The sequence below is a fragment of the Etheostoma cragini genome, chromosome 4 (assembly GCF_013103735.1).
Source record: "Etheostoma cragini isolate CJK2018 chromosome 4, CSU_Ecrag_1.0, whole genome shotgun sequence".
NCBI classification, from domain to species: domain Eukaryota; kingdom Metazoa; phylum Chordata; class Actinopteri; order Perciformes; family Percidae; genus Etheostoma; species Etheostoma cragini.
This window is the reverse complement of record NC_048410.1, coordinates 14,310,174-14,336,200: the sequence shown is the minus strand read 5'-3', so window position 1 is coordinate 14,336,200 and position 26,027 is coordinate 14,310,174. Positions and strand designations below refer to the sequence as shown.

General features: G+C 39.6%; 3 protein-coding genes across 9 annotated transcripts; 1 reads left to right on the top strand and 2 right to left on the bottom strand.

Annotated features, from left to right (window-relative positions):
• Nucleotides 1–746: 746 nt before the first annotated feature.
• Nucleotides 747–6,559, bottom strand: tmcc2 (transmembrane and coiled-coil domain family 2). 4 transcript variants are annotated; one of them, XM_034869262.1, is made up of 5 exons: nucleotides 6,312–6,559; nucleotides 3,981–4,382; nucleotides 3,037–3,656; nucleotides 2,284–2,419; nucleotides 747–1,925 (listed from the first exon to the last, which is right to left on the bottom strand). In XM_034869262.1, the coding sequence occupies exons 1-5, from the start codon at nucleotides 6,312–6,314 to the stop codon at nucleotides 1,626–1,628; spliced, it is 1,461 nt and encodes a 486-aa protein (XP_034725153.1). In that variant the 5' UTR covers nucleotides 6,315–6,559; the 3' UTR covers nucleotides 747–1,625. The 4 variants fall into 4 exon arrangements, 3 of the variants coding, with proteins under 3 accessions (XP_034725153.1, XP_034725154.1, XP_034725155.1); XM_034869263.1 differs by having other exon boundaries at nucleotides 6,317–6,540; XR_004656327.1 differs by lacking the exon at nucleotides 747–1,925 and adding an exon at nucleotides 1,943–2,125 and having other exon boundaries at nucleotides 2,183–2,419.
• Nucleotides 6,560–9,000: 2,441 nt separating this feature from the next.
• cdkn1a (cyclin-dependent kinase inhibitor 1A) lies at nucleotides 9,001–13,482 on the bottom strand. Of its 2 annotated transcripts, none has more exons than XM_034869311.1 (3): nucleotides 13,224–13,482; nucleotides 9,759–10,206; nucleotides 9,001–9,664 (listed from the first exon to the last, which is right to left on the bottom strand). In XM_034869311.1, the coding sequence occupies exons 2-3, from the start codon at nucleotides 10,195–10,197 to the stop codon at nucleotides 9,609–9,611; spliced, it is 495 nt and encodes a 164-aa protein (XP_034725202.1). In that variant the 5' UTR covers nucleotides 10,198–10,206; nucleotides 13,224–13,482; the 3' UTR covers nucleotides 9,001–9,608. The 2 variants fall into 2 exon arrangements, with proteins under 2 accessions (XP_034725202.1, XP_034725201.1); XM_034869310.1 differs by lacking the exon at nucleotides 13,224–13,482 and adding an exon at nucleotides 10,604–10,750.
• Nucleotides 13,483–20,404: 6,922 nt separating this feature from the next.
• Nucleotides 20,405–25,519, top strand: faim2b (Fas apoptotic inhibitory molecule 2b). 3 transcript variants are annotated; one of them, XM_034869298.1, is made up of 13 exons: nucleotides 20,405–20,602; nucleotides 20,636–20,739; nucleotides 21,409–21,454; nucleotides 21,831–21,898; nucleotides 21,982–22,046; nucleotides 22,598–22,651; nucleotides 22,751–22,801; nucleotides 22,905–22,944; nucleotides 23,040–23,077; nucleotides 23,170–23,257; nucleotides 23,361–23,456; nucleotides 23,682–23,735; nucleotides 23,845–25,519. In XM_034869298.1, the coding sequence occupies exons 2-13, from the start codon at nucleotides 20,725–20,727 to the stop codon at nucleotides 23,992–23,994; spliced, it is 765 nt and encodes a 254-aa protein (XP_034725189.1). In that variant the 5' UTR covers nucleotides 20,405–20,602; nucleotides 20,636–20,724; the 3' UTR covers nucleotides 23,995–25,519. The 3 variants fall into 3 exon arrangements, with proteins under 3 accessions (XP_034725189.1, XP_034725188.1, XP_034725187.1); XM_034869297.1 differs by having other exon boundaries at nucleotides 20,410–20,602; nucleotides 21,406–21,454; XM_034869296.1 differs by having other exon boundaries at nucleotides 20,485–20,739; nucleotides 21,406–21,454.
• The last annotated feature ends 508 nt before the right edge of the window (nucleotides 25,520–26,027 follow it).

The following is a 26,027-nucleotide window of genomic DNA, read 5'->3' as shown; positions in this document are numbered from 1 at the left end:
ACCCTTGCTGCTAACAGCCTTCCATTGGTCTGATAGGGTCAGCAGGGCATGGTGGCTAATGTTAGATCATTTTAGCAAAGGTAAATATCCTTAGACTCTACTGACTTAATGACTTCTGTGCTACTGTTTCAGTAGCTAAGCATTTTAGCTAAATGCTAATTAGAAGTTTAACACGTAGCGGACCTACATCCATAATTACTTGTTTCTATTTCAAAGAGCACTTCTTGAACTGCTGATTACACAAGGCAGCCATGTTTTACAGTTAAATGTTGATGTACTTACTAACATAACATAGCAGTAGTAGAATTTCAAATTTTAAACTAATATTTCAGTCTAATAATAGATGCTTTATTAAGGGGTTAAAAAGTTAAGACAAATACAATTCTGGGTTGCCATGTTGTGAAAAATCCCTTTTGCCTGGTGTTCTTTCTCTTAGGTATTCATACAGTTATAGATGTTGTTAATCCTTTAATAAATGCTAAATAAGTTTATTAAATGTTTTTTGGTCATCCCTTTTTCATATTTTGTCTATTAATAGAACCCTGAGTCACAAAAGATGCCTAATTAGAAATTGGTATCCTTGTATCAAAATTTCTATCTTAAGGGATGGAAGATTTCCAAGAACATTTCAGTCAAAAAGTTCTGTCTCTGCAGACGGATGATAAGGATGTACGGTAGTCAAGGTCAGCCTAATATATGAAATCATTTATTTCTTACATTGTTTATTAAAACAGCAATAATAATTATTTTTTGCAAACTGGATATAAACTTTAATACAACTTGACATGCCAGTTAATTTGACATTGTGGATTAGTAGCAGTCCTATAATAGTGGTTATGAAATAGCATTTAAGAACAGAACAGATTTCACATAGTTGAAATAGTAAGGTGAATTTCTTGCAGATATCAGCGTTAAAAAAACAAACACAGTTTGTTCAACTTCAGGAAAAAGACAAAAAGACAATTGTGTCTAAAAGCCCCACCAGAACAGGATGTGAAACAAACCAGGAGTGACACTGAGTTGAGATATAACATATCTACAGTGTATTTCTGACAACAAAACGGCAGTTACAGAAGATTCATTTGGTCATAATGAAACGTTAACTCATGCCAGCTAGATGCATCTTAGTGCACATATGAACACATGCATGAGCACATAACATTCATGAAAAAAAACAACTTTGTCCTCTCAAATATACTAAAGCTTCAACATGAAGGTTACGGCGAACATGATCAGCATTTTAGTCATTAAGTTTCTCTAGTCTTTGTAATTCGTGTATAATAAATCATTAGAAAAAGATGATCCAAAGATTTCTTGAAAGAAACTCAGTTTTTGGGTGACAGCAATGCAATCGATGATTGGTCATCAACACCAACAGATTTGATGAGACGATGTCTATTCTCGCTTGGCGGGCAGAGACTTTCTGTTCTTTTTCACTGTAAACACCCCCCAACACTCTCTGCAGGACACTCCTCGTCCAATAGTGCCATGTTTTGTCCTCAGATGCTCAACCTTCACACTCAAAGTGGCCCTCATTTTATTTCAGCCTCTGAATCCTTCAGTGGTGGTGACTGAGTTTGTGACTCTCTGCTCTGGCCCCCACTGGAGTCTCTCTCTCAGGGGGCTCAGCTGGGCAGCAACCACAGCTCCACAAAGTCCCACTGCTTCCACAGGACGAACAGCAGCAAGGTCAGCAGGACGGTGGCGGCCACCCGGGCTCGGGTCTTCATCAGCGGGGTGATGAAGTTGGCCATGGTGGAGACAAAGACCAGCAGCACGGCCATGAGCGCCAGGATGATGTTGATGAGTTTGCCCAGCAGAGCTCGTGCATTGGCGTTCTCCACTCCCTCCAACTGGACCACCTGCTGCTGTTGCTGCTGCAGCTCCAGCTTGGTGATGCGGGTCAGGCACGACTCTACTGCCTCCTGTATGTACACACAGAGTAACCAGTGGGTTTTTTTTGTATGAAAGGCCCTGACAACTTATTTCTCAATCAGCTTTTTTACTATGAGTGATGAGGTCTTACATCAAATACATACTGCACATAAGTGTTCTTTATTTTTGCTACTGGTGGCTCAGTTGAAACAGTGTGATGTCATGTACAGTGACATTGCACCTATCAGGATTTAGCAAAATTTGAATCACAATCTAGTAAGAGTTAGTGGATTTTTTTGGTCACTGAGCTTTTCATTGTTTTACTCTTAATTAAGAACAACTGAGAATATTTTATATGACAGAAAAATAAAACTTAAGATTTGAAGCCAAGTTTCAATAGGTGAAGACCTGAATGTCTCGTGCTCGCTCGTACGACTGGTAGGCGACTTTTTCCTCCATGCTGGCGAGCTCCTGTTTAAGGTTAGTCATCTCATTCTGGTGCAGCTCTGTTAAGTCATTCAGTTGTTCTTCAAGTCGCTCATACCTGAAAGTACAGTACAAAACACACACGAGAATCTTGAAAATAATGCAAAAGATTGGTAAAAATGAAAACCTTTATATAGTCTTATGTAGTTTCAAAGTTCAAATATTGTCTCTGTGTCCAAAGCCTGATATAGCTTCTTCTTCTGTGCCACTGAGATCATTGTTGTCCAAAACGTTATAACAGACACTGTAGTTTATTTAAGTTGATTTGACGTGTGTCCTCCTGTATTAAAGACCAGCTAGTGCATCAAATGTGTATTAATCCACAAACAAAAATAGTCCCAGACAAATTCACTATTTACTCCTGTTTGAGTAACGTTTACTAAAATTGACTGTCCAGATGTGACAGGAAATTATTTAGTCTTTTTTTTTTTTAATGAAATAATGAATTTGTGACTATTTTTAAAAAGTTATATCTTTAGTGGAAACAAATTGGCTTAGACGGGATATGGAAGTACTGAGAGATGTGCTGTTGGTATTGGTCTTTTCATGGGACTTGTTTACAATAACAACATTGCAGAATATGGACAATCTTATCCTCCCAGTGAACATCATTGTAAAGACTGTACAGAGAACACCAGAGTCCATTATTGTGAGTGTTTTTTGTGTGACTTGTACCTGTATCTTTCTTCTTGCAGGCACTGAGTCATGTAGGAGTAGTCACTCTGCAGCTGGCCCTTCATGTCCTCGATGGCATCCTCCATGTGCGCCTGGCTGGCTTTGATCTCCTGTAGGCCCTCAAGTAGAGAGTCCCAAGAGCTGTGCATGTGATGGTGGTGGTGATGGTGCCCGTCCAGTCTGGGGCTCCCCATGGTTGGTCCTAACAGGCCTCCTCCCCCGCCCCCTGCCCCACCAGAATTACTGCCCACTCCGGAGCCCGACGTGGCGCTGGAGCACTCGTCGTCGCTGCCGTATTTCGGGCTGGAGACCAGAGTGGCACTTCCACTCAGTGCACGAGGTGTCGGGGTGTCCTCGGAGTGTCCCCCAACTCCGTCCTCGAGTGAGTCCTTAAGGTGAGCAATGTTATCGGCACTGCCAAACTTGTTCCTGATAAGACTGGCAAACTCTCTCGGCTTGGAGACCACAGCTGTGTGAGTGAAGGCAGACACTCCACCTTTGACCCCTTCAACTACTCCACCTCCAAAACCACTTATCCCAGCACGAACATTGGCCCCAACATCCTTTAATCCCTGCTGCATGTCCCGAAGGACATCTTTGGGCTGCCGGGCCGGTCCATTCTGTAGAAAGGGAAGAGAAATGAGGAAGCAGAGAAGTGGAGGATCTCAAAGGTAGGAGAGATTAGGTTAAGGGAGAGAACTGCAGGAAGATAGATGAGGAAAGCAGGCCCTGTAGAGAATTAGGTGAGACACAGGATGATGCATTGGTTTAGGAGAGGAGAATCATCCGTCTATATTTGGATACAACTGTTCTCACAAAGATAGTCCAACACTTGTTTGAGTCATCCATGAGATAATTATACAAAACAGCCACAGTGCAGAAACAGCTGCACATAAAGATGTCCAATGTTCATGCACTAACTGCACACACACTTCCTCACCCACCTGTTCTATCTCCTTAAGCTTCTTGTGATAGTGCTCTAGTTTCTTGTGCAAATGTGCGATGGTCTGTGCTGACTTCTGGTTCTTCTTCTCAAACACCTGCTTGATCCTAGATGCCTGCTGTTTGTCTGCGTTGTGGGCCAACTTCAGGTACTCTGCAACATTGTCGTCTCGGGCTTCCTGCTCCACACGGATCTGCTCGGTGACCTTCAGGATCTTCTGCTGCAGATGCTCCAACGCAGCACGTGTCCGCTGTGGCTCTACGACCCCAAAACCCTCTGCACCCCCGCAGGCCATGACCCCCGATGCTGCTGCTGCCGCTCCGTCCGCACTGATGTTACTGTCAGAGCCTCCATGGCTGGTGGTGGAGGGTAGGCCTAGAGTTGTCACTTCGCTCTTTTCCAGCTGAGGGGACGAGAGGGTAGGAGGAGGTAATCAGGGATGGACAGAGTACTACAACTACTACAGATAAAATTGACTTGACTTTGCTCATGTCCAAGGAATATAACATGTATTGAAATCCACTCATGTCAAAGTACAAAGGGAGGATATATCCATTGTTGTATCTTGATTGTAATTATTATTTATTTCTCATCGGTAAGGTTTTTAAATTAAAAATGAAACTTAAATGGAATAGTATCCATCTGATGGTGCCGTAACAGACACACTGTGGGTTCTTTGTTAGGTTTTGGCTTTCCAAAAATAGCCAGACTTTAATTTACGGCTAAGCAATCATTTCCTTGAAGTGTCCTTGAATAATCATAATACTGTAAAAAGGAGTTTGATTGGTACAATTTTAATAATCCAGAGTCTTTTAGTCAAGCACAACAGCAGAACATTTAACTACGGATAAACCAAAATTTTAACAAATATGAGGGTAAAAGTTTCAGTAAATTAACTAATATTCACTTGGGCTCCATACGAGCCCTTTTTTCTTACAATTAGATGCAATTAGAAAAATCCCTCTATCTGTCTTTCAGTGAAAAAGGTAGAAAAAAAAAATCAACTATTAATTTTAAGGAAACTGACACATAAAATTCTGCTAAGTTTGTCCCTATTTTCTTTATAATTACCACCACATTACAGAGCTTGTTGGAGGAAACGTCTTGGAAATGATTAGGGAATTACAGACTCCTAAAAGGAATATCTCCTAATCGCTTTGGCTTCTGAAATGAGTCAGTCAGTTATGCCCGTAATTGATTTAGTGTTGGCATCAGAGAGTACACATAAAGGCCATCATGCATTAATTAGATGAAACACAATTAGTCTGTTTCCTGTTCTGCACAGCCTCAGAAGCTCAGCTTCACCACTAACAAATAACAATAAAACACCTTTTTTTAAAAATGCATCAGGTCTATAAGGCAATAGGAAGGTAAAAGCATGCTGCATGGTGTAGTTAAAACCTTGATGGTGACAGCTAGACAGATCATGATGATGAAATGTAGACTATAGGGTGGTCTATATTTAAATGTGCTATACATCAATATGTATGTCAATCCAAAAAGGTCCTAAATCATTCTGATTGATCTCAATGATCCAGGAGTGAATGCCCTGTTATAGCCTGTATAGTTGTGCCTGTATCTAGTCTTAGCAGATAGCGTATTGTCGATGAATCTCTTCCTGACGTCAAAACAGTGTAGCCTGACGCTGCAAACATGAGCTCAGTGGAAACATGTCATATCGCTAAACTAATTTCTCCGGACGGATTTGCATTCTATTTGCGTGACACTGGGATATGAGCACACGCTGCTCGTGCTAAAATCCATAAATCGGAGCGAAGCGAGGCAGTTTTTTTTTTTTTTTTTTTATATAGACAAAGTAGGTTACAATCACATTGAAAGCTAATGATGAGGGGAAAAAAACAGATTACTGCAATCCCTGGTGGTTAATCATTTCCTGATCTTGTCACAGAAAGTGAGATGCTTATGCGGCAACTAAGCAATGGCTCAGATGAGGAGGGGGGGGGGGGGGGGGGGGGGGGGGGGGGGGGGGGGGGGGGGGTGCAGTGTCCGGCGTCACATATGGGTGAAAACAAGACAAGAAAAAACAACACGGACCCGAGCAGATGCATAAAATCTAACGCTGATGAATCCGGTGATGGGTAAGACTGTATCCTGGTGGGTCGGATGAGAAGGCTGTGATGAGGATGGAGATGACAGATGTCTATGGCACAATGAAAACAACTAGAGCATGGGGCATGCCCATGCCGTCTTCACTCGGCAGGAGGACACACTGTAACATGAGAGACGGCTGATGGATGTCAACGAGCGTGGATGCGGACACATGAGGATGAGACACAAGTAGCACAGCAATAAATTAAATTAGAAACGTTACCATACTGCTTTAATCCAATTTTTGCAGTGCCATTGCAAGTCTGTGTTCGAGGCCCATCCTCCTCCCACCTCCTCCTCCTCCCCCTGTGCTCACCGAGGAGGAGCCCCCCTCCTCAAATATCTTTACCCCCAGCCGCTGTATGGCTGACTATAACACCTTACTGGATCCTAACGCTCCATTGTTAATGCCATCGATATCTGCAGCCTCCCACTATCTCCCCCCCCCCCCTCTCTCTCTCTCTCTGGTCTCTCTCTCTCTCTCTCTCTCTCTCTCTCTCTTTCTCTCTCTCTTTTGTGTCATAAGCTCCCTCCGCCTCCCTCTGGCTCCCTCTTACCTCTCGCCGTCTCTGTCTTTTAGTCTAAATGCAAATGCTAGCTGTCCTGCCCTATAATGGATGTTGTAACTAAGGGACATGATGGAGGGAAATGGGCGGGGGGATGGGAGAGCTTAGCGCAGGCGTGCAGGTGCCTCTGAGCCGCTGCGCCGAGGCCGGAGGAGAAAGGCGGGAGTGGAGTGGAAGGGAGGAGGGAGCACAGCAGAGCCTGCTCCGGGCCCATCATCCCCCTAAACCCTCAATACAAACACTTGTGTGCGCTGATGTGGGGCTGCAGTGATGTAGTGCCAAAGTACACATTGTCTGCCTGAGCAGTGACTCACTCCCTTAATTTACCTCCTTCACAAATGAGGAAAAAGTGCGTTGCAACAACAGAAGCCCGTATGAGCGACTCAAGGCTGCTTCAAGTTCTATTCAGCCAACTTCAAGTCTCACTCTGTGCTCGCCTGTGTGTCTGTGGAGGGCTAGTAAACAATTAAAGGTAAACAAGATGTCTTCACAATCTTAAAAACACACCTGAAATAGGCCTACATTTTAAAGAGAAAAACGTCATCCATAGGCAGGGTGTGGCATAAAAACTCAAGTGAAGTGGTTCAGATGTTTTACGTGTGGCAATACCAGTGTAAACATAAACACAAAAGTTGTAAAAGTTCTGCATTCAAATGTAAGAAAAAGTACACTAGTATATAATCATCAAAATGTAAAGTAGCAAAAGTACAAGTACTCGGGCCTTATTAATACGGATGCATTGATGTGAATGTATGTTGCATTTTACTGATGTTGCTAATTGAGCCAATTTTGAGTGCATCATGTTTAATCTAATACTGTGTCATATTTTATAAAATGATCATGCATGTTGTATGTTGTATCAGCAGAGTAACTTGTACCTTCAGCTGTCAAAGAAAGGGAAGTAAAATGTGCAACCACTTATATGAAGTACTTCACACATGGGCTATGCAGGGACTGTGATCACAACAATCATAAACAATATGACATATGAATGTGTTGGATGTGAAATGTGCTGTATGTGTGTGCACATGACGAGGGACATAATACATAAAAGCAAAACATTCACAAGACGTTTCATCTGAAAATTTTTATTGGAATTCTCATAATTATACAAAACCTAAATCAACACAAGGCATATCTCACAATAAATAAAGATAGATATATTTTCATTTGAACTTTTAACATAAAACAATATGTAGGACCTGTGCACAAGCATCTACAAACAGAAGTGCATTCATTGTGTGGGGTATTGCTGTTGCAGCAAAACTTAAGCTGTCAATGACATTGTTTGACATCCATTCTGATTAACCATAGAAACAACATACAGAAATAAGTGTCAAACACAAACATTTGTTTTGAGGCAGATAACACACTGTGAGTTAAAATTGCCATTTGCTTCCAAATAGAAAAGAATAAAGCATGTCAGCTTTAGCTTAGTAAATTAATTTGCTTCTGAGAACACGTTCTTCTGAATGTCCTTTATGAAGTTTCAAATTCCGAAACTTGATCCTGGGTGCTATGGACACCATGTATTAGATGTATGTGCAACACTGCAATGTTTTTTTTTAATGACTGTGCTACATAACCATGCTGTATTAAAGTCTATAGATCAATATCTGATATATATATATATATATATATAGATATACACCTTAATATAAGTGTTAAGTGTTCCTAAGACATGGTGCTACTCTCCTAACCTACACTGTCAGAGTCCAGACAGGGCAGTTGTGGAGATCTGCTTTGATAAATCAGTCCACTTACAGCAGACAGAAAGAATGGAAGAGGACATGATGGCACATTAAAAATCTAAAGCAAACCAACTACATGTGCAGGATATCAAACATCTTTCCACCATGTTTTGAGGAGTACATGACGGTAGAAAAAAATGGACTGGAGGAACGGATATATAGCCCGACCGATATATCGGCCAGCCGATATTTAGCATTTCCAGAAGTATTGATATCGGCTTTTTATTTTTTTATTCTTATTCATCTGAATAATTTATAATAACATTGAATATATATAAAACGGATGGTCAACCTTGTTATGAGTGTTGGCGTTGCATAGTTTGTCCACCAGAGGGCGCCCTACAACGTCCCTGTTGGCAACTCTTTTTTTGTTATTGTGTTTTTGTTCAAAGGGCTTTAAGTTTCATATCTTAAATTTATATTTTTATACATTTTATTTATCAGAACTTGAATACGTTTTGATGTTCCTTTTGTTCTGTTGTGACAATAAAACAAATTAGTATCATATTATTTTAGTGAGAACTCATAAATAACTGCAAATAACTAATGTTAGGGAAATCTGTTTATGTTTTGTTAAGCGTTTCTGGATATTTAAAAATATATGTTTAGACTGATATTTCAGAATATCGGCCTTAAAAATCCTTTATCGGTCGGGCTCTACAAAAAACATTATAAAAAAACAAAATTTCAAACATAAATGATGGATTTGAACAGAGGAACCAGAGGGTTTAAGATTACTCTGCAATCTGCACAATAATTATAACCAACATGACATCTGTTTCAAGCCTCTACAGTAATGTGTTCATTCTCATATCTCCATACTGCTAAAAGTACAGAGGTAACTGCATTTTCAGACCTGTAGAATGTACAGTAGGAAATGTCACTCAACTCTTCAGTCTTCCCATGATCCAAATCAGTATAAATCCACTGATTTGAGAGATTACCGTTAATCTTCTCTGCTCAAATGTCCCCTTCTTACCACTGGGTGAACGCCAACCCCCCTTAGAGTGAATACAGTACCCTAATTAACCTTACAGGAATATATTATAATGATGTCTAGCTGAGGTCTCTTCTATGTCAGATAGTTCACTGGGTCCAGTACCTCCTGGTGAGTAACTGTGCTGACTGTAGATTTCTTGAGTGTAGCACTTTGTGTGGTTCTCTTGGGATATTGGCAACTTTTGCAGGATACTGCACCGGAAATCACTCGTCGGATTTGAGTGGCATCAACACTACTCTTCTTTTAGCCTGATAAAAATCTGTTGGGATAAAAAACAGGAAATTCAGCCCATGCAAAGCCAACATGAAACCACAACTCTACTCATTAAACATGTAAAATATCTAAATACGTACCTGTAATGTTTGTCTGCTTCCTCTTCAGCCCTGTGTTCTCTCTTCTCTGTGGTGTTCTCTCCTGGTTGAGCGCACATCTCTCTGGCGAACATGGGATGTTCTCCTTGTCGCTCTGTGGTGGCTCCACCCTTCCTTGTCCCTTGGGCTTAACTGCTGGCTCTGCTACCCGCTGACCTTCTGTACGTGCCGGACCAAACATGCCGGATCTGTAGATCAGCGACACCTTGGTGGCTGGGATGGCATGCCACTGGAAATTGCTGCTCTCCAGAGGCTTGTCTGAGATGAAGTCAAAGCCCCATCGCTGGCAAGCCTCCTCCAGGTCTTTCTGAAGGGCAGCCTGGTACTCCACCCGCAGCTGCTCTCTATCGACTGGGCCGAACAGGTTCCGTTGAGCAGGACCTTTCCCGATCCGATGCCCGATCCGCTTGTGAGTATCCATCGTTCCACACTGCAGGAAACAGAAAATGGACCACTGGTTAGTTTGAAAAGCCGCAACTGGACATCACAAATGAACGCCTTAGACTGTGGTTATGAGCTGGATGATTAACACTTGATTAACTTTTCTCTTCATTATCAATTAATCTGATAATATGCCTAACCAATTTATTTATAAATCAATTCATGGCTGCAGCTCTAATTCTCGGACACTTGATTGTAATGTTTACATTTTCAGAAATAAAAGAAGCATTGGTTTCACCCAAGTGAAAAACCAATCTTTTAGAAAACCAATCTATTTCTAAAATGTACAGAAATAAATCACTCCAATTCATGCTACAAATCTACCCTGGGTTCATTGCTTCAATTTGAAAAAACAACAACAAAAAAACAGTAGAAATCAGGCTTACCATGGCTCTTATCAGTTAAAGTATCCTCAATGTGAACTACAATGCATCTCAGACTGTTGTGTTACTGCGCTGCCCTTTATAGGAACATGAGCAGCCAGTGACTCAGTGAGCCCTCCTACGTGAATCACTGGTACATGCCTGGACATAATCTCAGACAGACATGTAAAGGCAAGTCCTCAGCAGAGGCTGTGATCACTGCAGACACACAGAGTCACCACTAGGAGGCAACGTCAGACCTTCTACAGAGAGTCAGCTCAACAAGTTCCACAACTCAATGAGCAGCTAAACATTGATGGGGATAATAGAAGAAGTTAGATTAAAGAATCGGATTATCAATTCAGTGATTTCCAAACCTGTGTATTTACACAACTTCTCTACTAAACTATTCCAAGAATGTGGGTTAAATGGTCACTTTCCTGCAAGAGCCCCAGGAAGGAATCAGATGTGTCTGAGGAGACTAAGAAGTCATTATGGTCATCCGGGAAGGACTGACCCACCCTAATTACCAGTATCCTGCTAACGATCTTTGGGGAGGAGTGGTCATTGTAATTAGAATATTTATTTGGGAGACAATCCGGCGGAGTGACTCCGCCCATTAAATGGATTACATTCAACTAATAGTACAGAAACTGCACCGGTTTTATACTGATGATGGGTTGAGATGTAGGCTATGAACCACTATTGACCCACTATAAAACCATTGGCACCATTGGCATGTTCAGTGGATAATGTTTTTAGGGTACATTTATTTACCAGCCCGAACACTTAAAGGGTCTTTGTTTAAAACGGCATGTTTTTAACATTTTTAAATTCAGGCCCGCGGGTGTGCGCCCGCCCTTGTCGCCCTGCGCTGGGCACGCTCATATGACGGTTCTTCCGAGGTCCCGTACCTGTAATAATGAATTTAGCTAATGGTTGTAATTCACATGTGTTCTATTAATACCGTACATCCTAAGGATGTATGTACGCACGCACGCTATGAAGCCTGTTACGTGATGTAACGTAATTAGCGTGTTCCCAAACTGCCAGGGCTATATCGGCTAGCTTGTAGCTAGTATCAGCGGTAGCTAGCATGGCTGAATGGTGACACAGTTAATATAGCAATATGCCGACATAATGTTACTACAGACATAGTAGGGCTGTATGCTGTAACGTGGATGAGATATCACGCCATGGATGCTCTGTTCACGAAACTGCAGGCTAGCTGGTAACATGACATAATGATTACATCTCCTTGGCTGTCTAAATACATCCACCGTTTATTTAGAGATAAATGTGAACAACGAAACGCAGTGTTTAACGTTAGTCAATATTTTAGACTATGAAACGCTGAGTTCATGAGTTTGCCATGTATACCAACAAACTATATTTGTAAGAGACACGAGACAATGAACGAGCATGTTTCTACCATGGAAGTTGCTACCGCCGGTTGCTACAACACAAGCAAACTGTTTCTTGTGCGCATGACCGTCATGACGTCATGGGCCAGCCAAACGCGGGAAGATCCGAGCTTCGTGATTGCTTAATGCCCTCTCTTTTTTTTTTCTCTGTCCAGAGCAACGGATCTGTTGGTCCATTTCTTTCACTGTCTATGGCTTTTGTGCAGTCTCATTGGAATGTGCTGGGCTTCCCGCCGAACGCTGTATCGAGTTCTCCTATTGGCTTCGCCTAGAACGCTGTACGCTGTATGTTTGCTCTTGGAGGAATTACTTAGTCTATTACTAGTCTAATAATTAGCCAGACTAAGTAATTAGTCCAATTACTTATAGCTCAATAGATCTGAGATCGAGCTGCAGGACGAAGTCAAATCGCCGACAGCGTTTACCCAGTCTAGGAATTACTGGAATTGTGTAGTAGCCTATCTAATGACTTATACATTTGCTGTTCAGATACCACAATTGTTGGGTGTTTTTAAATTACAGAGTGTATTCTATCTAGATAAGAATAAGTGTATTCTATATAGATAGAATACACTTTATTCATGCCCGCGGGAAATTCTAGAGTCTATCACACATAAACACACATTCCCATACACAACATAGTTCCCCATAATAAATGAAATGAAATAAATAAATAAATACAATGAAAACACATAATAAATAATAAGTGTCTCAATATAACTCTTGTTATGAATTGATACTATAAATAAAAATGAATTGTATCCAGTTCTTATTATAGCCTACAACCATGAACTCTACAGGCTCCAACACACCAGTGGGTGACGTCGCTGCTACGTCCATTATTTTTCCAGTCAGACCCAGCCCAGTTACTACACGGCTACACGTGAGGCTGGAACTCGTGTCGACCAGTCAAACTGGACTGTCACAGCAGCCCAAAGCACCAGCCGATCTCTCTCAGCATAGGCTCTACATATTCAAATAACTCTGACGAGATGCCTATATGAGTTTAGTAGTGTTAGTCACGTTTTGAGTGATAAACTGACCCCTGACTATTGCAAACATATAATTTGTAAGACTGAAAATATGAAACTGGACAACATAAATACACTAGGCTAGGCTATAAAACCAAGACACTTCCAGATTTAATTGGAAACAAACCAAATAGTACCAGTGCTAAAAAACAACAACAAAACATTTAAGTTTACAGTAATTTTACTTACATTATCAGTCGAAGGCAGTCCAGTCCAGCTTAAATACTTCTTATTCAAACCTGTAGAATAATTCTGGTCTGTGTATTTCAGCAGATGTGGTGTAAAAAAATGCCCGAGCCTGCTGTTCTCCAACCCACCCTCTGAAATACATACAACTTAAGCGACCAAATAGTAACGTTAGCCTAACGTTACTCGTAGACAATTTCTCCAAGTATTCTCACAGACGTTGGACCTGGGCTAAACTTTCTGAACTCTGGTGGGTGGGGACAGTGGAGCTACTATACGGGGACTTCCTCTACCATGCAGGCGGGGGCTGCTGGCACACACGTGGAATTTTTCCGGGTGAAACACATGAGCACCACACGTGAGCGTTTGGCTTGCTCCGCAACAGCAATGCATGCTTTCTGTCGGGGGAGGAAATTCCAACACAGGATGACTCAGCACGGCCCCCTTCACTGTCCCTCAGCGCACAAATAAGTGATGGAAAAACATAAACCAGGACAGCAGTGATTGGAGAAGTATTCACAATTTACTTAAGTTATATTAGAGATACCACAATTAACAAATACCATAGGCCTAGTGTATTGTTAACGTTACATAAGGACAGTGACGTGCGGTGATGTCAGTTAGGGCTTGGCACTGAGTTATGAAAACCAGATTACCTCATTTATTGGTTAGGCTACAACCAGTAAACGTTACGCACGAGCGCGGCGCAGGCGCACGGTTGATATCCAGAAATTTCAAATCAGGATCTCTCTCTCTCTCTCTCTCTCTCTCTCTCTCTCTCTCTCTCTCTCTCTCTCTCTCTCTCTCTCTCTCTCTCTCACACACACACACACACACACACACACAAGTTATGCAACCATCTTTATCCTAATTATCACACAGCGGCCAATTACGTTTGTCAGTCACAATCAGCAACAATGAAAACATAGCCTAGGCTACCCTGCTCAACTGAATATGAAGGCAAATGGATTGCAGCCAGCATTAGTTCAGTCTTATTATTTCCATATTAAGTCCAAAATAGTTTCTGAATCACCAATTGGTAGATTATTTGTAAATAAAATCCATCCGACGCTTTCTCCTCGTGAAGACGTCAATCACAGCGATGTAAAACCCATCTTTACGGGCCTTCAGTTTTATAGTCTCTGACTCTCAATTGACAGAATGGCATAGGCTGAAAGACGTGCTTGCGTGTTCCGGTTCTGACTCTATGTTTTGATCCTTTTCAGGGTGGAAAGTGTGTGCTCCACCGAAGCTATAGGCTAGCCTATTTGCTGGTATTGTCAGGATCAGTTGCAGCAGCTTTGTTGCTTCAGGAAATGTTGCTTCCATGCCATGTTCTTTTAAAAAGTCAAGAAGCTGTGTCAGCGATTTTCCCTTTAATTCTTGTGAGCCATCGGCCTACTAGCTAGGCCTACATACAAGATCACGAAGTCAAAGTGGGCTACCTTGCATACTTTGACAGCTTCTCCAGTTTGCTGTCATAAACTGGCGCAACATCTCTTCAAACCTTTTTCCAATCTACCAATCCAATGAAATCAAGATTGGATAAGTTATCCACAAACCTGGTCTTCATCTGAACATTGACACTGTCCAGAATGCAGTAGTAGATGGGAGCTCATTCTGTTTTGTTTGACAGCCCATCATGTGTCTCGTAGTGAACAAGTTCCATCTCATCATATTTTTCCTCACAGTGTACATGAAAACGGTCTAAATCCTGTCCAACACTGTCAGTGTGTCTTTAATGTGATTACAGCAGAATCCGATGTCCATGGTTTTTAGCTAGAAGATGCTTAAGAGATCATCAGTGTCATTGAAGATCCCTTTAAAAGCCATCAGTAAGAACCAGGTTGACCGTTTTGTAAGCCACAACTCAAACCCAGCAGCCATTGCCAATGTTTCACCATCCCAGTTGTTGGAAGTGTCGCCGATTACATTAAACATGGCACGTAGACCTGGAAGATGAAATAAAAATCATTTGGACCAGCCTTGAATTGGAGTTTCACCTGGTTGCTGCTGGTTACATTTTCTGCAGAGAGATAGATTTCGAACCAGCTGATTGCATTACTGATATGAGATTAGGTATTAGGTTACTTGGGCAGATTTGGAGTGGAAAGTTAAATTTAGTTAATTTAGTTAATTTAGTTAGAGTTGATCTTTTTTTTTTGATTATACATGTTTATGTTGATATGGTCTTTGAATATAGATTTTTCCTTCTTAGATTTTTTTTTGTTTTCCTTCCTGCTGAATGATTTGAGTTCCCAATGTTTTTTTACCTCACCAACTTCTTAGTGTCTTCTGCTTTCCTAGTCATCCTATCCTATCATAGACACTGATAAATGTGAGTAAAATCAGCCATAGGAGGGAGAATTGTGTTAGAGAAAATAACATATTTTTTTTTATAGGATAAGGAGTCAGATGAGGTCATAGGAAGGGATTTAAAAACAATGTTTTTTAAACAATGTATTTCTGTTTAAGTATGCTGCAGTTGGGTTGAGAATATATGATTTAATTCAATGATAGGCCCCATATCATGCTGTATAATTATCATCTTTTTTCAAGGTGATGAGTAGATCAAGACGTATGGGGCACCATTTGTAAAACGGCTCACGCTGAAAATAACAGCAACATTTAGTCACATTTAGCTTTAAATAATGTTTAAAAAACTGGTATGAAATTTTGAGGGTCACTTTCTTGCACATTTACAACAGTATTTGTCAACTTGGAGATATTTTAAATAGTTAAATCCAAATATTAAATGTTACACCTAAATGCTAAATCTAAATCTAAATCCAAATGTTAAATTTAAATCTATTAAATCTAAATCTAAATGTTAACACTAAATCTAAATGTTAAATCTAAATATTAAATCTAAATCTAAATCTAAATGTTAAATCTAAATCTAAATCTAATTGTTCAATCTAAATATTAAATCTAAATCTAAATGTTAAATCTAAATATTAAATCTAAATGTTAAATCTAAATTAAATGCTGGTAACCGGAAGTACAAACATAAAAGCTTGAGGAGGTCAGTGTATGTTTATAGTGTCAAATAACGAATAAAAATCATCTCATCTGGGGAAATGGACTCTTGAACTTGGATAAACGTGATAATAACTAGCTAAAATAATAAACACAGTTGGAGAAACTGTATTTGAAGAGTACTTTGAGTTTTTAGCGTCACTTAGTTTTTTTTTGTGTGTATTTTTTGCCCTCCCTGGCTCGAATGTCAAACTCTGCCTATGTCTTGGAAAACATTATATTAATGGACAAAAGAATTTTTGGTGTTGGATTGACTGATATTAAAATCAATCAATATCGATAACCAAGGTCACTGTTGTATTCCTGTTGCAAAGTGGCATGTAATCAATGACAAAATTATGTCATGTAATAGAAAAAAAGTTGTATTACGTTTACTGACTATAACTCTGAATCCAAGGCATATTTATTTTTGCCTAATTTGAATACTAAACATAATTCTGTTGAATTGTCGCTGGTCTGCTCATCACGTACAGGGTCACAAGGAAGTGGAAAAACTTACACCATGACTGGCTCTCCTGACCAGGGTGGAATTGTACCTCAGTCACTACAAATGTCGTATAGGAGGCTACCAGGCCGAAAGCCTCTACAGCGTCTCCATCCATCTCCTGCGTTGAAATTTAAAACTACATTTATAACCTTCTGGAGGAAAATCGGAAGGATGCAAAGTGAGTCTGCAAAATGTAAAGTGAAAGACTGATGAATAGTGAATCTGCTCAGCATTCTGGTATACCTGTTTAGAGACAATTGTTATATAATTGTAGTGTTTTGTAGAGGATATTTATTTTGGAAGACATATGTCTTTTCTTTTTACTAGGTGGAATGCTGAAGGCACACCTTGTGCGCCAGAACACTGAGTTCACATACTGTTGGGTCCTGTTAAGACTGTTAGTGAACACTGAGGGGCGCTATAATGCACAATGAGGTTATACAGGTGAATGGTGTGTGCGTAGAGGAAGAACTGATTTGTGAGAAGAAGAAGAAAGTTGGAAGTAGGGTTCTTAGACAAATAAAGAAAACATCTTTATATGTCTATGGTAGTGTTCACACGTATAACAAACTAACACATACTGTCTATTTATGCCGTTTGTATTCAATTCCTGCCATTCTCTACAGCATGCTGTTCTTTGTTGTCACTGTCAGTCTGTTTCTCTCTGGTGACACTATATTGTTTGTCTGGTCCCTCATCTTTTCATCTGAAACTCTAACTTCATCTCTAACTGCAATCTAAATATGTTTTTATGGCTGTCTGTGATTATACTTCAGGGTTTTTCCTGTCTCAGAATTGGTCTTCGGGGGAACACATAAAGCAGGGGGGTTCTGGGGGTCCTCCCCCACAAAATATTGAGGGTAAAAGACTTCAATTCCTGCATTCTGCATTATATGTAAACATGTAAAGTAACTAGTTGACAAATGTGGAGTAAAAGGGACAAAATTAGAACAAGTATAAAGTAGCAGGACAAGTTCCAAAACCTTGTTTATTTGGTTTTCAATCAAGGAATAGCCTACGTTCCATATGTGGCACAATGTCCTAGAGAGTCTCATAATGGAAACAAAAATCACAGAAACTTTATATATCTGTTTTGGCCTTCTGTGTCAGTAATAGGAGCTGAATTGTACTACCTGCAGTCATCAGAGAGGACCAGTCCACCCCGAATCTCATTCAGCTCTCTGATGATCCCTCTCTGCTCATTCTTCATGACGGTAGGAATTGTGTAAAGGCACTGAAACAAGGTCTTTCACTGATCCACTGCAACCCAAAAAGCCTCAGCATTCTGATGGTTTGAGTAGTCATGCAGCCCAAAAATCGAATGGCACCCCTGAATAGAAGATTTCAGGCTGGCATGTTTCGGTGCAGCAGATTTTGATTCAGCCATTAACGCTGATAGCCACATGCTGTGCAGGCCTGACTGTGTATATGAAACAGGAAATGACTACAACTAATAATCCAAGAATCGTCTGGATTTCCAGGGTAAGGCCATGATTCAACATTTTCAATTATGAAAGCCTATGAGTTGATTTGTATGGTAAGGAGGTTGGTAATCAGAGCCTATACCTGTCAACATTTGAGTGGCAAAATCTAGGGGATTTCAAAATAATGATTAATGAATCAATTTTGACCTTGTAAATGCGAGAGTAGCCTACAGGCATACAAAAAAAAAAACGGGCAAGAGAATGGTCTGACTTAAAATGTGGGGGAAACAGGAGTGTTGTGCTAGCTATAGCCAGGGGTAGCAAATCAAGAATCTGTAATGCCAGTTGTGTTACTATACGCCTTTCAGTACTCAACCAATCTTCTCATCTAACCTTACACATGACATGTTGCTTGTAAACTACTGTCAGCTGTTGAAAAAGCAAAAAAAAATGCTTCTTTGGCATTTTACCATCTACAATGAAAACGTCAACTGAAGCCAGCTACGGAAAAGGAGCTCCAAGATGCAGTGGCTTGAAGCTAGCAAAGAGCACACTGAAATGTGGTGCAAGATCCACATCTAGAAGACAGAACAGGCTCAAAGAATTTCAACCATCCTTTATTTGACAAACATGAAACGAGCAAGGACCACACGAATGTGGAACAAGCCATTGCTAACAAACAAGCTAGTTGAGATGAAATGTCCAGTCAGCCACTTGCCAGATGGTGAGACAAGCTGAATGAAGAACAGCAGCAAGCTCTGTTTAATAAATTTCTTCTAGCATTACATAATGTAATTATCTGAGGTCCGTGTCCAAAAACCCAGAGATCCAGTGTGGAGAGCAGGAGTGGTGGATAGCAGGAGTGAAGTGGGAGCAGAGGTCAGGTTCACAGAACTATGGCAGACAAAGAATAATCAGGACAAACAAATATCACAAAACTGGTACAAACAGGTAGCGTCAGCGGAAAGACTAACATGGTCGGAACCCTGACTCCTGCACACCAGGTGACGATCCTGCAATTAAGGATAGACTAGCAAAGAGGAGAGCAGAGACAGAGCAGACCTAACACATAAAGCCAAACAGGCATGTCCCATGTCTACCTATTCGGAGGATGTTCCTTTAATGAAGCGACTAGGAGTAAATGTCGGAGGTGCATATTATTCACGTGAAGGGGAAACATGGATCATGCAGAGCATTGCTCACTCCATCAGCTGGGAGATACAAGCCAAGGTGCAGTCTACTTAATTTTGAGGGCTGCTTTTTGAGGGATCTGAGGACACCACAAAAACTGAGCAAGAAATTGTTTACATCTTGTCTGTCTATCTTGTAAAGGTACTTTAGTTACAGAATGTGTTTATTACGTCTTCCTCATCCTTTTGTATGGCCTACTGTATGCCTGAGTGAATAGATGAAAACACTGGAAGTGTGGTTTTGATTTTTTTTGTGTTCAGAATAAAGAAAATACGGTAAAGGGACTCTTATACTATACTGTACCAGTAATACAGTCGTACCACATCCAGCATGACCTTAATTTACAATCTATACAGAAACAAAATGTAAAAGTAAAAGTAGGTGCGTGCCTTACTGCAAATCTAATTATTACTGTGTTCTAAAGGCGTACATTGTTCCATAATGTTCTTAACTTCAATCTCATTAGTCTGATGCGTCTGTTACAAAACCAGTCTCTTACGCAAAAACATGATGTCACACACTAAGATGTTGTTGCTAAAAAATAAAGAAGACACAAGGAGTTATCTAGTAAGTCATACATCATAAGCTCTCTCTTGATAATGATGTATATTTTCGTTGTCAGTCAATACAATTAGTGTCTGTAAAAAAAGTCAGATGTGCAGGGTTGTTGGCTTTGTTTCAATGCTTACACAATGCAAACACGCAAATGTATATCAAACTGTACGTCTGTGCCTGTAAAGTGGAGCAAAACAAATATGTCATTCAATTCGATTTAATTTAATTTATAGTGTCAAAACCATAACACAAGTAATCGCGGGACACTTTACAGATAGAGGTCTAGACCACTATCTATGTAATGCATATGTAATTCAGAGAAGTCCTTTGAGGCTTTCCGGCGAGCACTTCTATAGGATGATTAACTGTCCCGGAACACTGTAGAGAAGATTTGTGCCAACAATGAGAGACATAAACGACACCCCTGTTTAGCAACAGCAGTGGTACGGCCTGCCTTCATCTCAGTGTTTTGGACTACTTGGACATTTTTAGAGCGACCTCATTAGGCCGAGGATAGGGGTGGCATGGGATCAGGGTTAGAGAGAGATTAACCACCGAGGTCTATAAAGCTTTAGTGTAATCCGCACACTGGAGACACATTCAGAGCAACAACTACCATACAAACCACATATTTTGCTTGTAACTTGTAGTGTTTTGGACCACATAAACCCCATTAAACAAGAGAAGAGGAGCTGAGATTGTTTCCTTTTTTTGGATTTGAAAAACAAGAAAAATATATGTTACCTGTGACTTCAGAGTAGTTATCCTCATTGTCAGCAAATCAAAGGTGAAAAAAAGGGAACAAATCATGAAGAAGGGAAAGGTACGTTTTAACTTTCCGGCCTTACAGTTACATTACAGCTTTGTAATACATTGTATAGTGATTGCATAAAGATTAATGCCATTTCAACGCATTTGTATTGTAATTTGAGCTGCAATATATTCTAATATTCTCCAGAAATGTGGCCATGAAAAAACTAATTGAGAGGCACAAAGTATAAAGTCATAGCTTTGAGTAAGGGTTGTAGAGATATGGCTCCTCTGTTTCTGATATCCATTTATTTTAATGTCGACATAACATCCCAGGCTCCAAGATTAAAAATTCAACCACATAATGTGTGTGAAAGAGCTCATTTAATGAACTTTCTCTGTATTTCAACTATAGTGTTATTTATGCTGGCTACAAAAAGAAGAAGGCCCATCAGAACTATCATTTCTAATCCTGTGACCTAATCAAACATGGAGGCTGTTATGTTGACAAATCTGATGTGGAAAACTGTCTGCAGGCAGCATTAACAGTAACATTGAATGTGTCATAGACTTAAACACTGTCAAACAATAGGAGAAAGCTAAATTAGGACTGGGCTGGTTTGTGTGTTTGAGAGTAAAACAGTTTTTTTTTTTTTTTACTGTATAGGAAACTTATATGTTATGCTTTTTAGGCATCTGATCAAAAGTTATGACCCTACAAACGGTGTTTCTATCCCAGCAGGTGGGTGATGACAACGAGCCCCCCAGTTATCAGGAGGTAACTGCAGGTAAAAAATTGGACTTTGTGGGTTAACCAACTCCATATTTTAACAAATGTTCATACACTGGGTTTTATGTAGACATTCAGTGAATAGTTGTTTGATTCAAAGTAGGCATATTTTTCTTTCATTAAGATTACATTTTTTATTTCACTACAATTTGTGATCTTGATTATTACTCAAAATTAGAAATAAGTTGTGACTTGACATCACATATGGGTTGAATAGCTCTCAATAATCAAAAATCATGTCAGAAGTCAAACCTGCCTCCAACACAGTGACTACATTTGTTTGAATAATACTGCAGTGTCATTTTATGTTTACATGTGTGATTGATCCTCAGTTTGTACACAGAGAAATCCTCACACGTCTCCTCTTTCTTCAGGCTATGGGGAGATGGAGGCCCAGTTCGCCTGGGACGACAAGACCATCAGACGGACCTTCATCAGGAAGGTACAAATGCGTTATATGAAACAAGTGAACCAATATCATAGTTGCTCTTCCACTGCTCTGACACTATGCATGTCTTCCTACAGGTCTACGCCATTCTCATGGTCCAGCTGTTCGTGACAGTGGCAATTGTTGCTCTCTTCTCATTCTGGTAACAACTCTCTTAGTGACTCTAAAGCAGGGGTGTCCACGCTTTGTTTTTTTAAAGAGTGCCATATTTGATAATGTGAGGATGCCCGGGGGCCAATGGTCCCTTCTGACATTTTTTTAACAACAAAAGTTACATACTGACTGATCTATAACAATTTTTATTTTTATTGTCACATATATCTTCTTCTTTTTTTTTCTTTTTTTTTAAAGGCAATGTAACCAAATCAACGCACTTAGGCGTAAACAAAACTAAAAACCAAGAAGTCTGCCTTACTTTTACATCTGTAGTCAGTTAACCGAACACACTGTATGGAATACCTTAAAGGTGAAGACGATCAAATTCTAAAGCTCCTGTTTTAAACATGAGTAATTATGCGTAGTGCATGGTTTGGTTATCATTAAGATAACAACATATAACTCTTGGTCTTGTCTTTCACAAACCAAGACTGCTGGCCGTATTAAATCTGGCCGGACTTTGGACATGCTTGCTCTAATGTTTTAACCACTTTGATTAAAACATGAATTGAATCTATTTGATGTTTGTCTCTACAGCGCACCTGTTAGGTTTTATATCCAGACTCATCCAGGCTTGTACATGACGTCTTAGTAAGTGAAAACACATCATAACTCACATTATAGTGTCACCTTTTCATGACTTTATTTACCTAGTGTTGTATCATCATTTTTCCTTCTTTTTTTGGACAGTCTCATGTTCTTAGCCACCTACATCGCACTGTCCTGTTGTGGAGAGCTGAGGTAGTGTTTATTTGCAAAATAACTACACAAACATAAAGTGCACACTTAATGCTGAGTAGATATATTACATTTGTGAATTTATGTTTCTTTCTGACTTTAACAGGAGGCAGTTTCCTTGGAATATCATTTTGTTAGTTCTCTTTGTGAGTATTCCCCAGCATGACGAAAAAATACAATATGCCCTTTACACTCAACATTTACTCTAACTGTGGTCATATTTCTTCATTTTTACCCTCAGACTTTGAGCATGGCCTTCATGATGGGATTTGTGTCGAGGTAAATATATATTGTGATGTGTGTTTATGTGGGTGTCTTAATTCAACTCATCCAAACCTTTCAGGAGTAAAATAATTCTTCTTTTCCTCCAGCTTTTACAACACCAAATCAGTGGTTCTGTGTCTGGGAATTACATCTCTGGTGTGTCTTTCTGTCACCATCTTCAGCTTCCAGAGCAAGGTGAGAAGAAAAGGCTTAAACTAATACTCCTGCTCGGAAACAACCAAACAAAATATCATAAACATAAATCCATCATCCTTTTTATTGCTCTCACCTGTTGCAGATTGACGTCACATCCTTTCAGGGCGTCCTGTTTTCTATGTGCATGGTCATGCTACTCTGTGCCATCACCCTTTCCATTGTCGTCCCTTTTGGATATGTAAGTCCACGCACAACTTTCTAGAAGAAGTCTAAAATAGCTGTGATTAATGGTGAGTTAAACACCAGTGAGTTAATGCCGCAGGTGCTGCTGGCTGTGTTTGGGTGTGCGTTAACAAGAAGGGATTAGACTCAAAGATAATCTAGCAAAGCAGTGCACTGTTTTTTCTTCTTAAATTAGTCTTTCTTAACAGTATTTTCTTAAGCTTTTTATCTTGCAACACAGGTTCCCTGGTTACATGCCCTTTATGCTGTGGGAGGAGCCATTCTCTTCACTCTGGTGAGAATCAGATCATGAAAAGCTCAATATCGTCCAGCTAAAGTTAGTTTTTTTTAAACTAATTTACTGCTGTTTGCTTCTTCTCCATCTGTGTCTCTTTCTGACACAGTTCCTGGCATTTGACACCCAGATGCTATTGGGGAACAAGCGCTACTCCATAAGTCCAGAGGAATATATTTTTGCCACCCTCAGCCTCTACCTGGACATCATCTACCTGTTCAGCTTCCTGTTGCAGATCGTGGGAGGAGGCCGCGAGTAAAGCATTTCTCTGATACTGTACATCTGTCCCTCAGCTTAACTCTTAGCAAACTCAACAACCAACTTGGATGTATTACCCTGAGTGAGCAAGATGACATCAGGGCAATACAGTTTTTCATAAATCACTAATTTGAAGGTTTTTACCGCCTATGTAATCTTGTCCATACAAATCTGCCCTGACATAGCTTACAACTGTCTGATATCTCACTCCGTTCACTCACTCTGAACATCTCAGTGTACTGTATGTGTTTTTGTATTACTATTGGTTCTGCTGTTACCCCACCATCCAACAGTGTGTGTTAAAATAGTCAATATGCTTTTAAGGGGACAACACACCAAAAACTTAAGTATGATCAGTTCACCCATCATTGAGCCAAAAAGGAAGAAAATCTGCACTTTTAGGTTGAGCTTGCATTAATAAGTGACTGTTTCACGCTATGCACAGTACTCACAGTTTGTTTTATACTTGTTTTTAATGCACACTATCATAAATGGCATGGTTTAATGTTTTACTGTGTGTATGACATTTTCAGCTCAGCTTGAGCATGGATGTTAATTGGGGAAAATACTGTTTGAGTGAAACCTGAACTTGTGGATTTCAACTAACTTCCAAGTGTTTTAAAACAAAGATGCAACACCAACCACAAAAGGGAAATGTGTTTGTAGCATCATACATATTTTAACAGCATGCTTTAGTGATTAGACATCAGTTGCAATTTCTATTGTAACTTTAATGTGGCCTTTGGGATGCGATAGAAAATGATTTCATGTAATCAAGTGGATGATCAGAACACCATTATTAGAAATGTTTATGTTTATAATGGTGATTATTATAATAAAGTATTAAGGCATTTAATAATTTCTACCCAGCAGTTCCATTCCAAATGTCCTAAGAGGACAACTTTGTGCACAGATAATCGTTTAGGTATTTGCGTGGTTCCCATTGAGTGTAAATATTACATACATAAAAACACAGTTCACCCAATCATTGAAACAAGGCTTTTATTAAAAAATGAAAGAAAAATTGACTTAATCAAATTCAAAGAAAAAACCAAGACAGAAGGAAAACCTTATCTCAATCAATAAAAAAACACAAGTTACAGACAATTTAGCAACTCTGGCACAGGAAGACAAAAGTAGCCAAGTGGCTTTGCAAAATAACCAAATATCAAAACCTATTTCCTTTTAACAAAACTGTACAAAATGAGTTCTTGTATAAATAAGAAAACTGTTCACAAGCAGAGAGTGAGATGAGCCCGTCAGATTTTCAAAATGTGATTCACACAAAGTTGGTTCATACAGTGTAGAGCAACAAGTTTTAATATTTCATGTTCAAAAATGTCAATTTAAGACAACATTTCTGAGTTTTAATCATGTAAAATATAACTATTTGAACTGCACATTTATAAAACAATAGTAAAAATAATTTCTGTATACTAGTATCGTGAAGTTACTGAAATTGAACAAATGAGGGATACTCTGTATTAACCAAAATAAAAGAGGACATTTTGAAAATCCAGACTGGGCAACATCTAACATCCTGTTTGGAAATCCTGTTTTAGCAGCAAAACATTTTGAAGCTATGAAATAGGCCATCTAATCTACATTAGGATGGACAAAAAGAGCATTTTCAAATTGGTGTGGACTCAAAACAATAAGTGCAAGGAGATTTTTCTTTTCTTCAGATGTTGTGTAGTGTCTATAGAGCACACTGTTGTGCATATTTCTACAGCTTAAATGTAACTTAGGTGTCTATCCTTTTAATGGTGCACATTCATTTTGGAGCATCATCACTTCCTGTATTATTATCTCTACTGACAAGTTTGTGTAAAAATAAAAATTAAAAAAATAAACACTGTATTGTAACAAGTGGTTATTTCATAGTTTCAAAATCCTGTTTTTTGTATTAAAAGTGATGGCTAATACATGAAATATCATTTATCTGAACATATAAACAATATCCATGACATTTTCCTTCATGGTGCACTGAATCTGACAAACTTGCTAGTCACTGTGTTATCTGGACAGGTTATA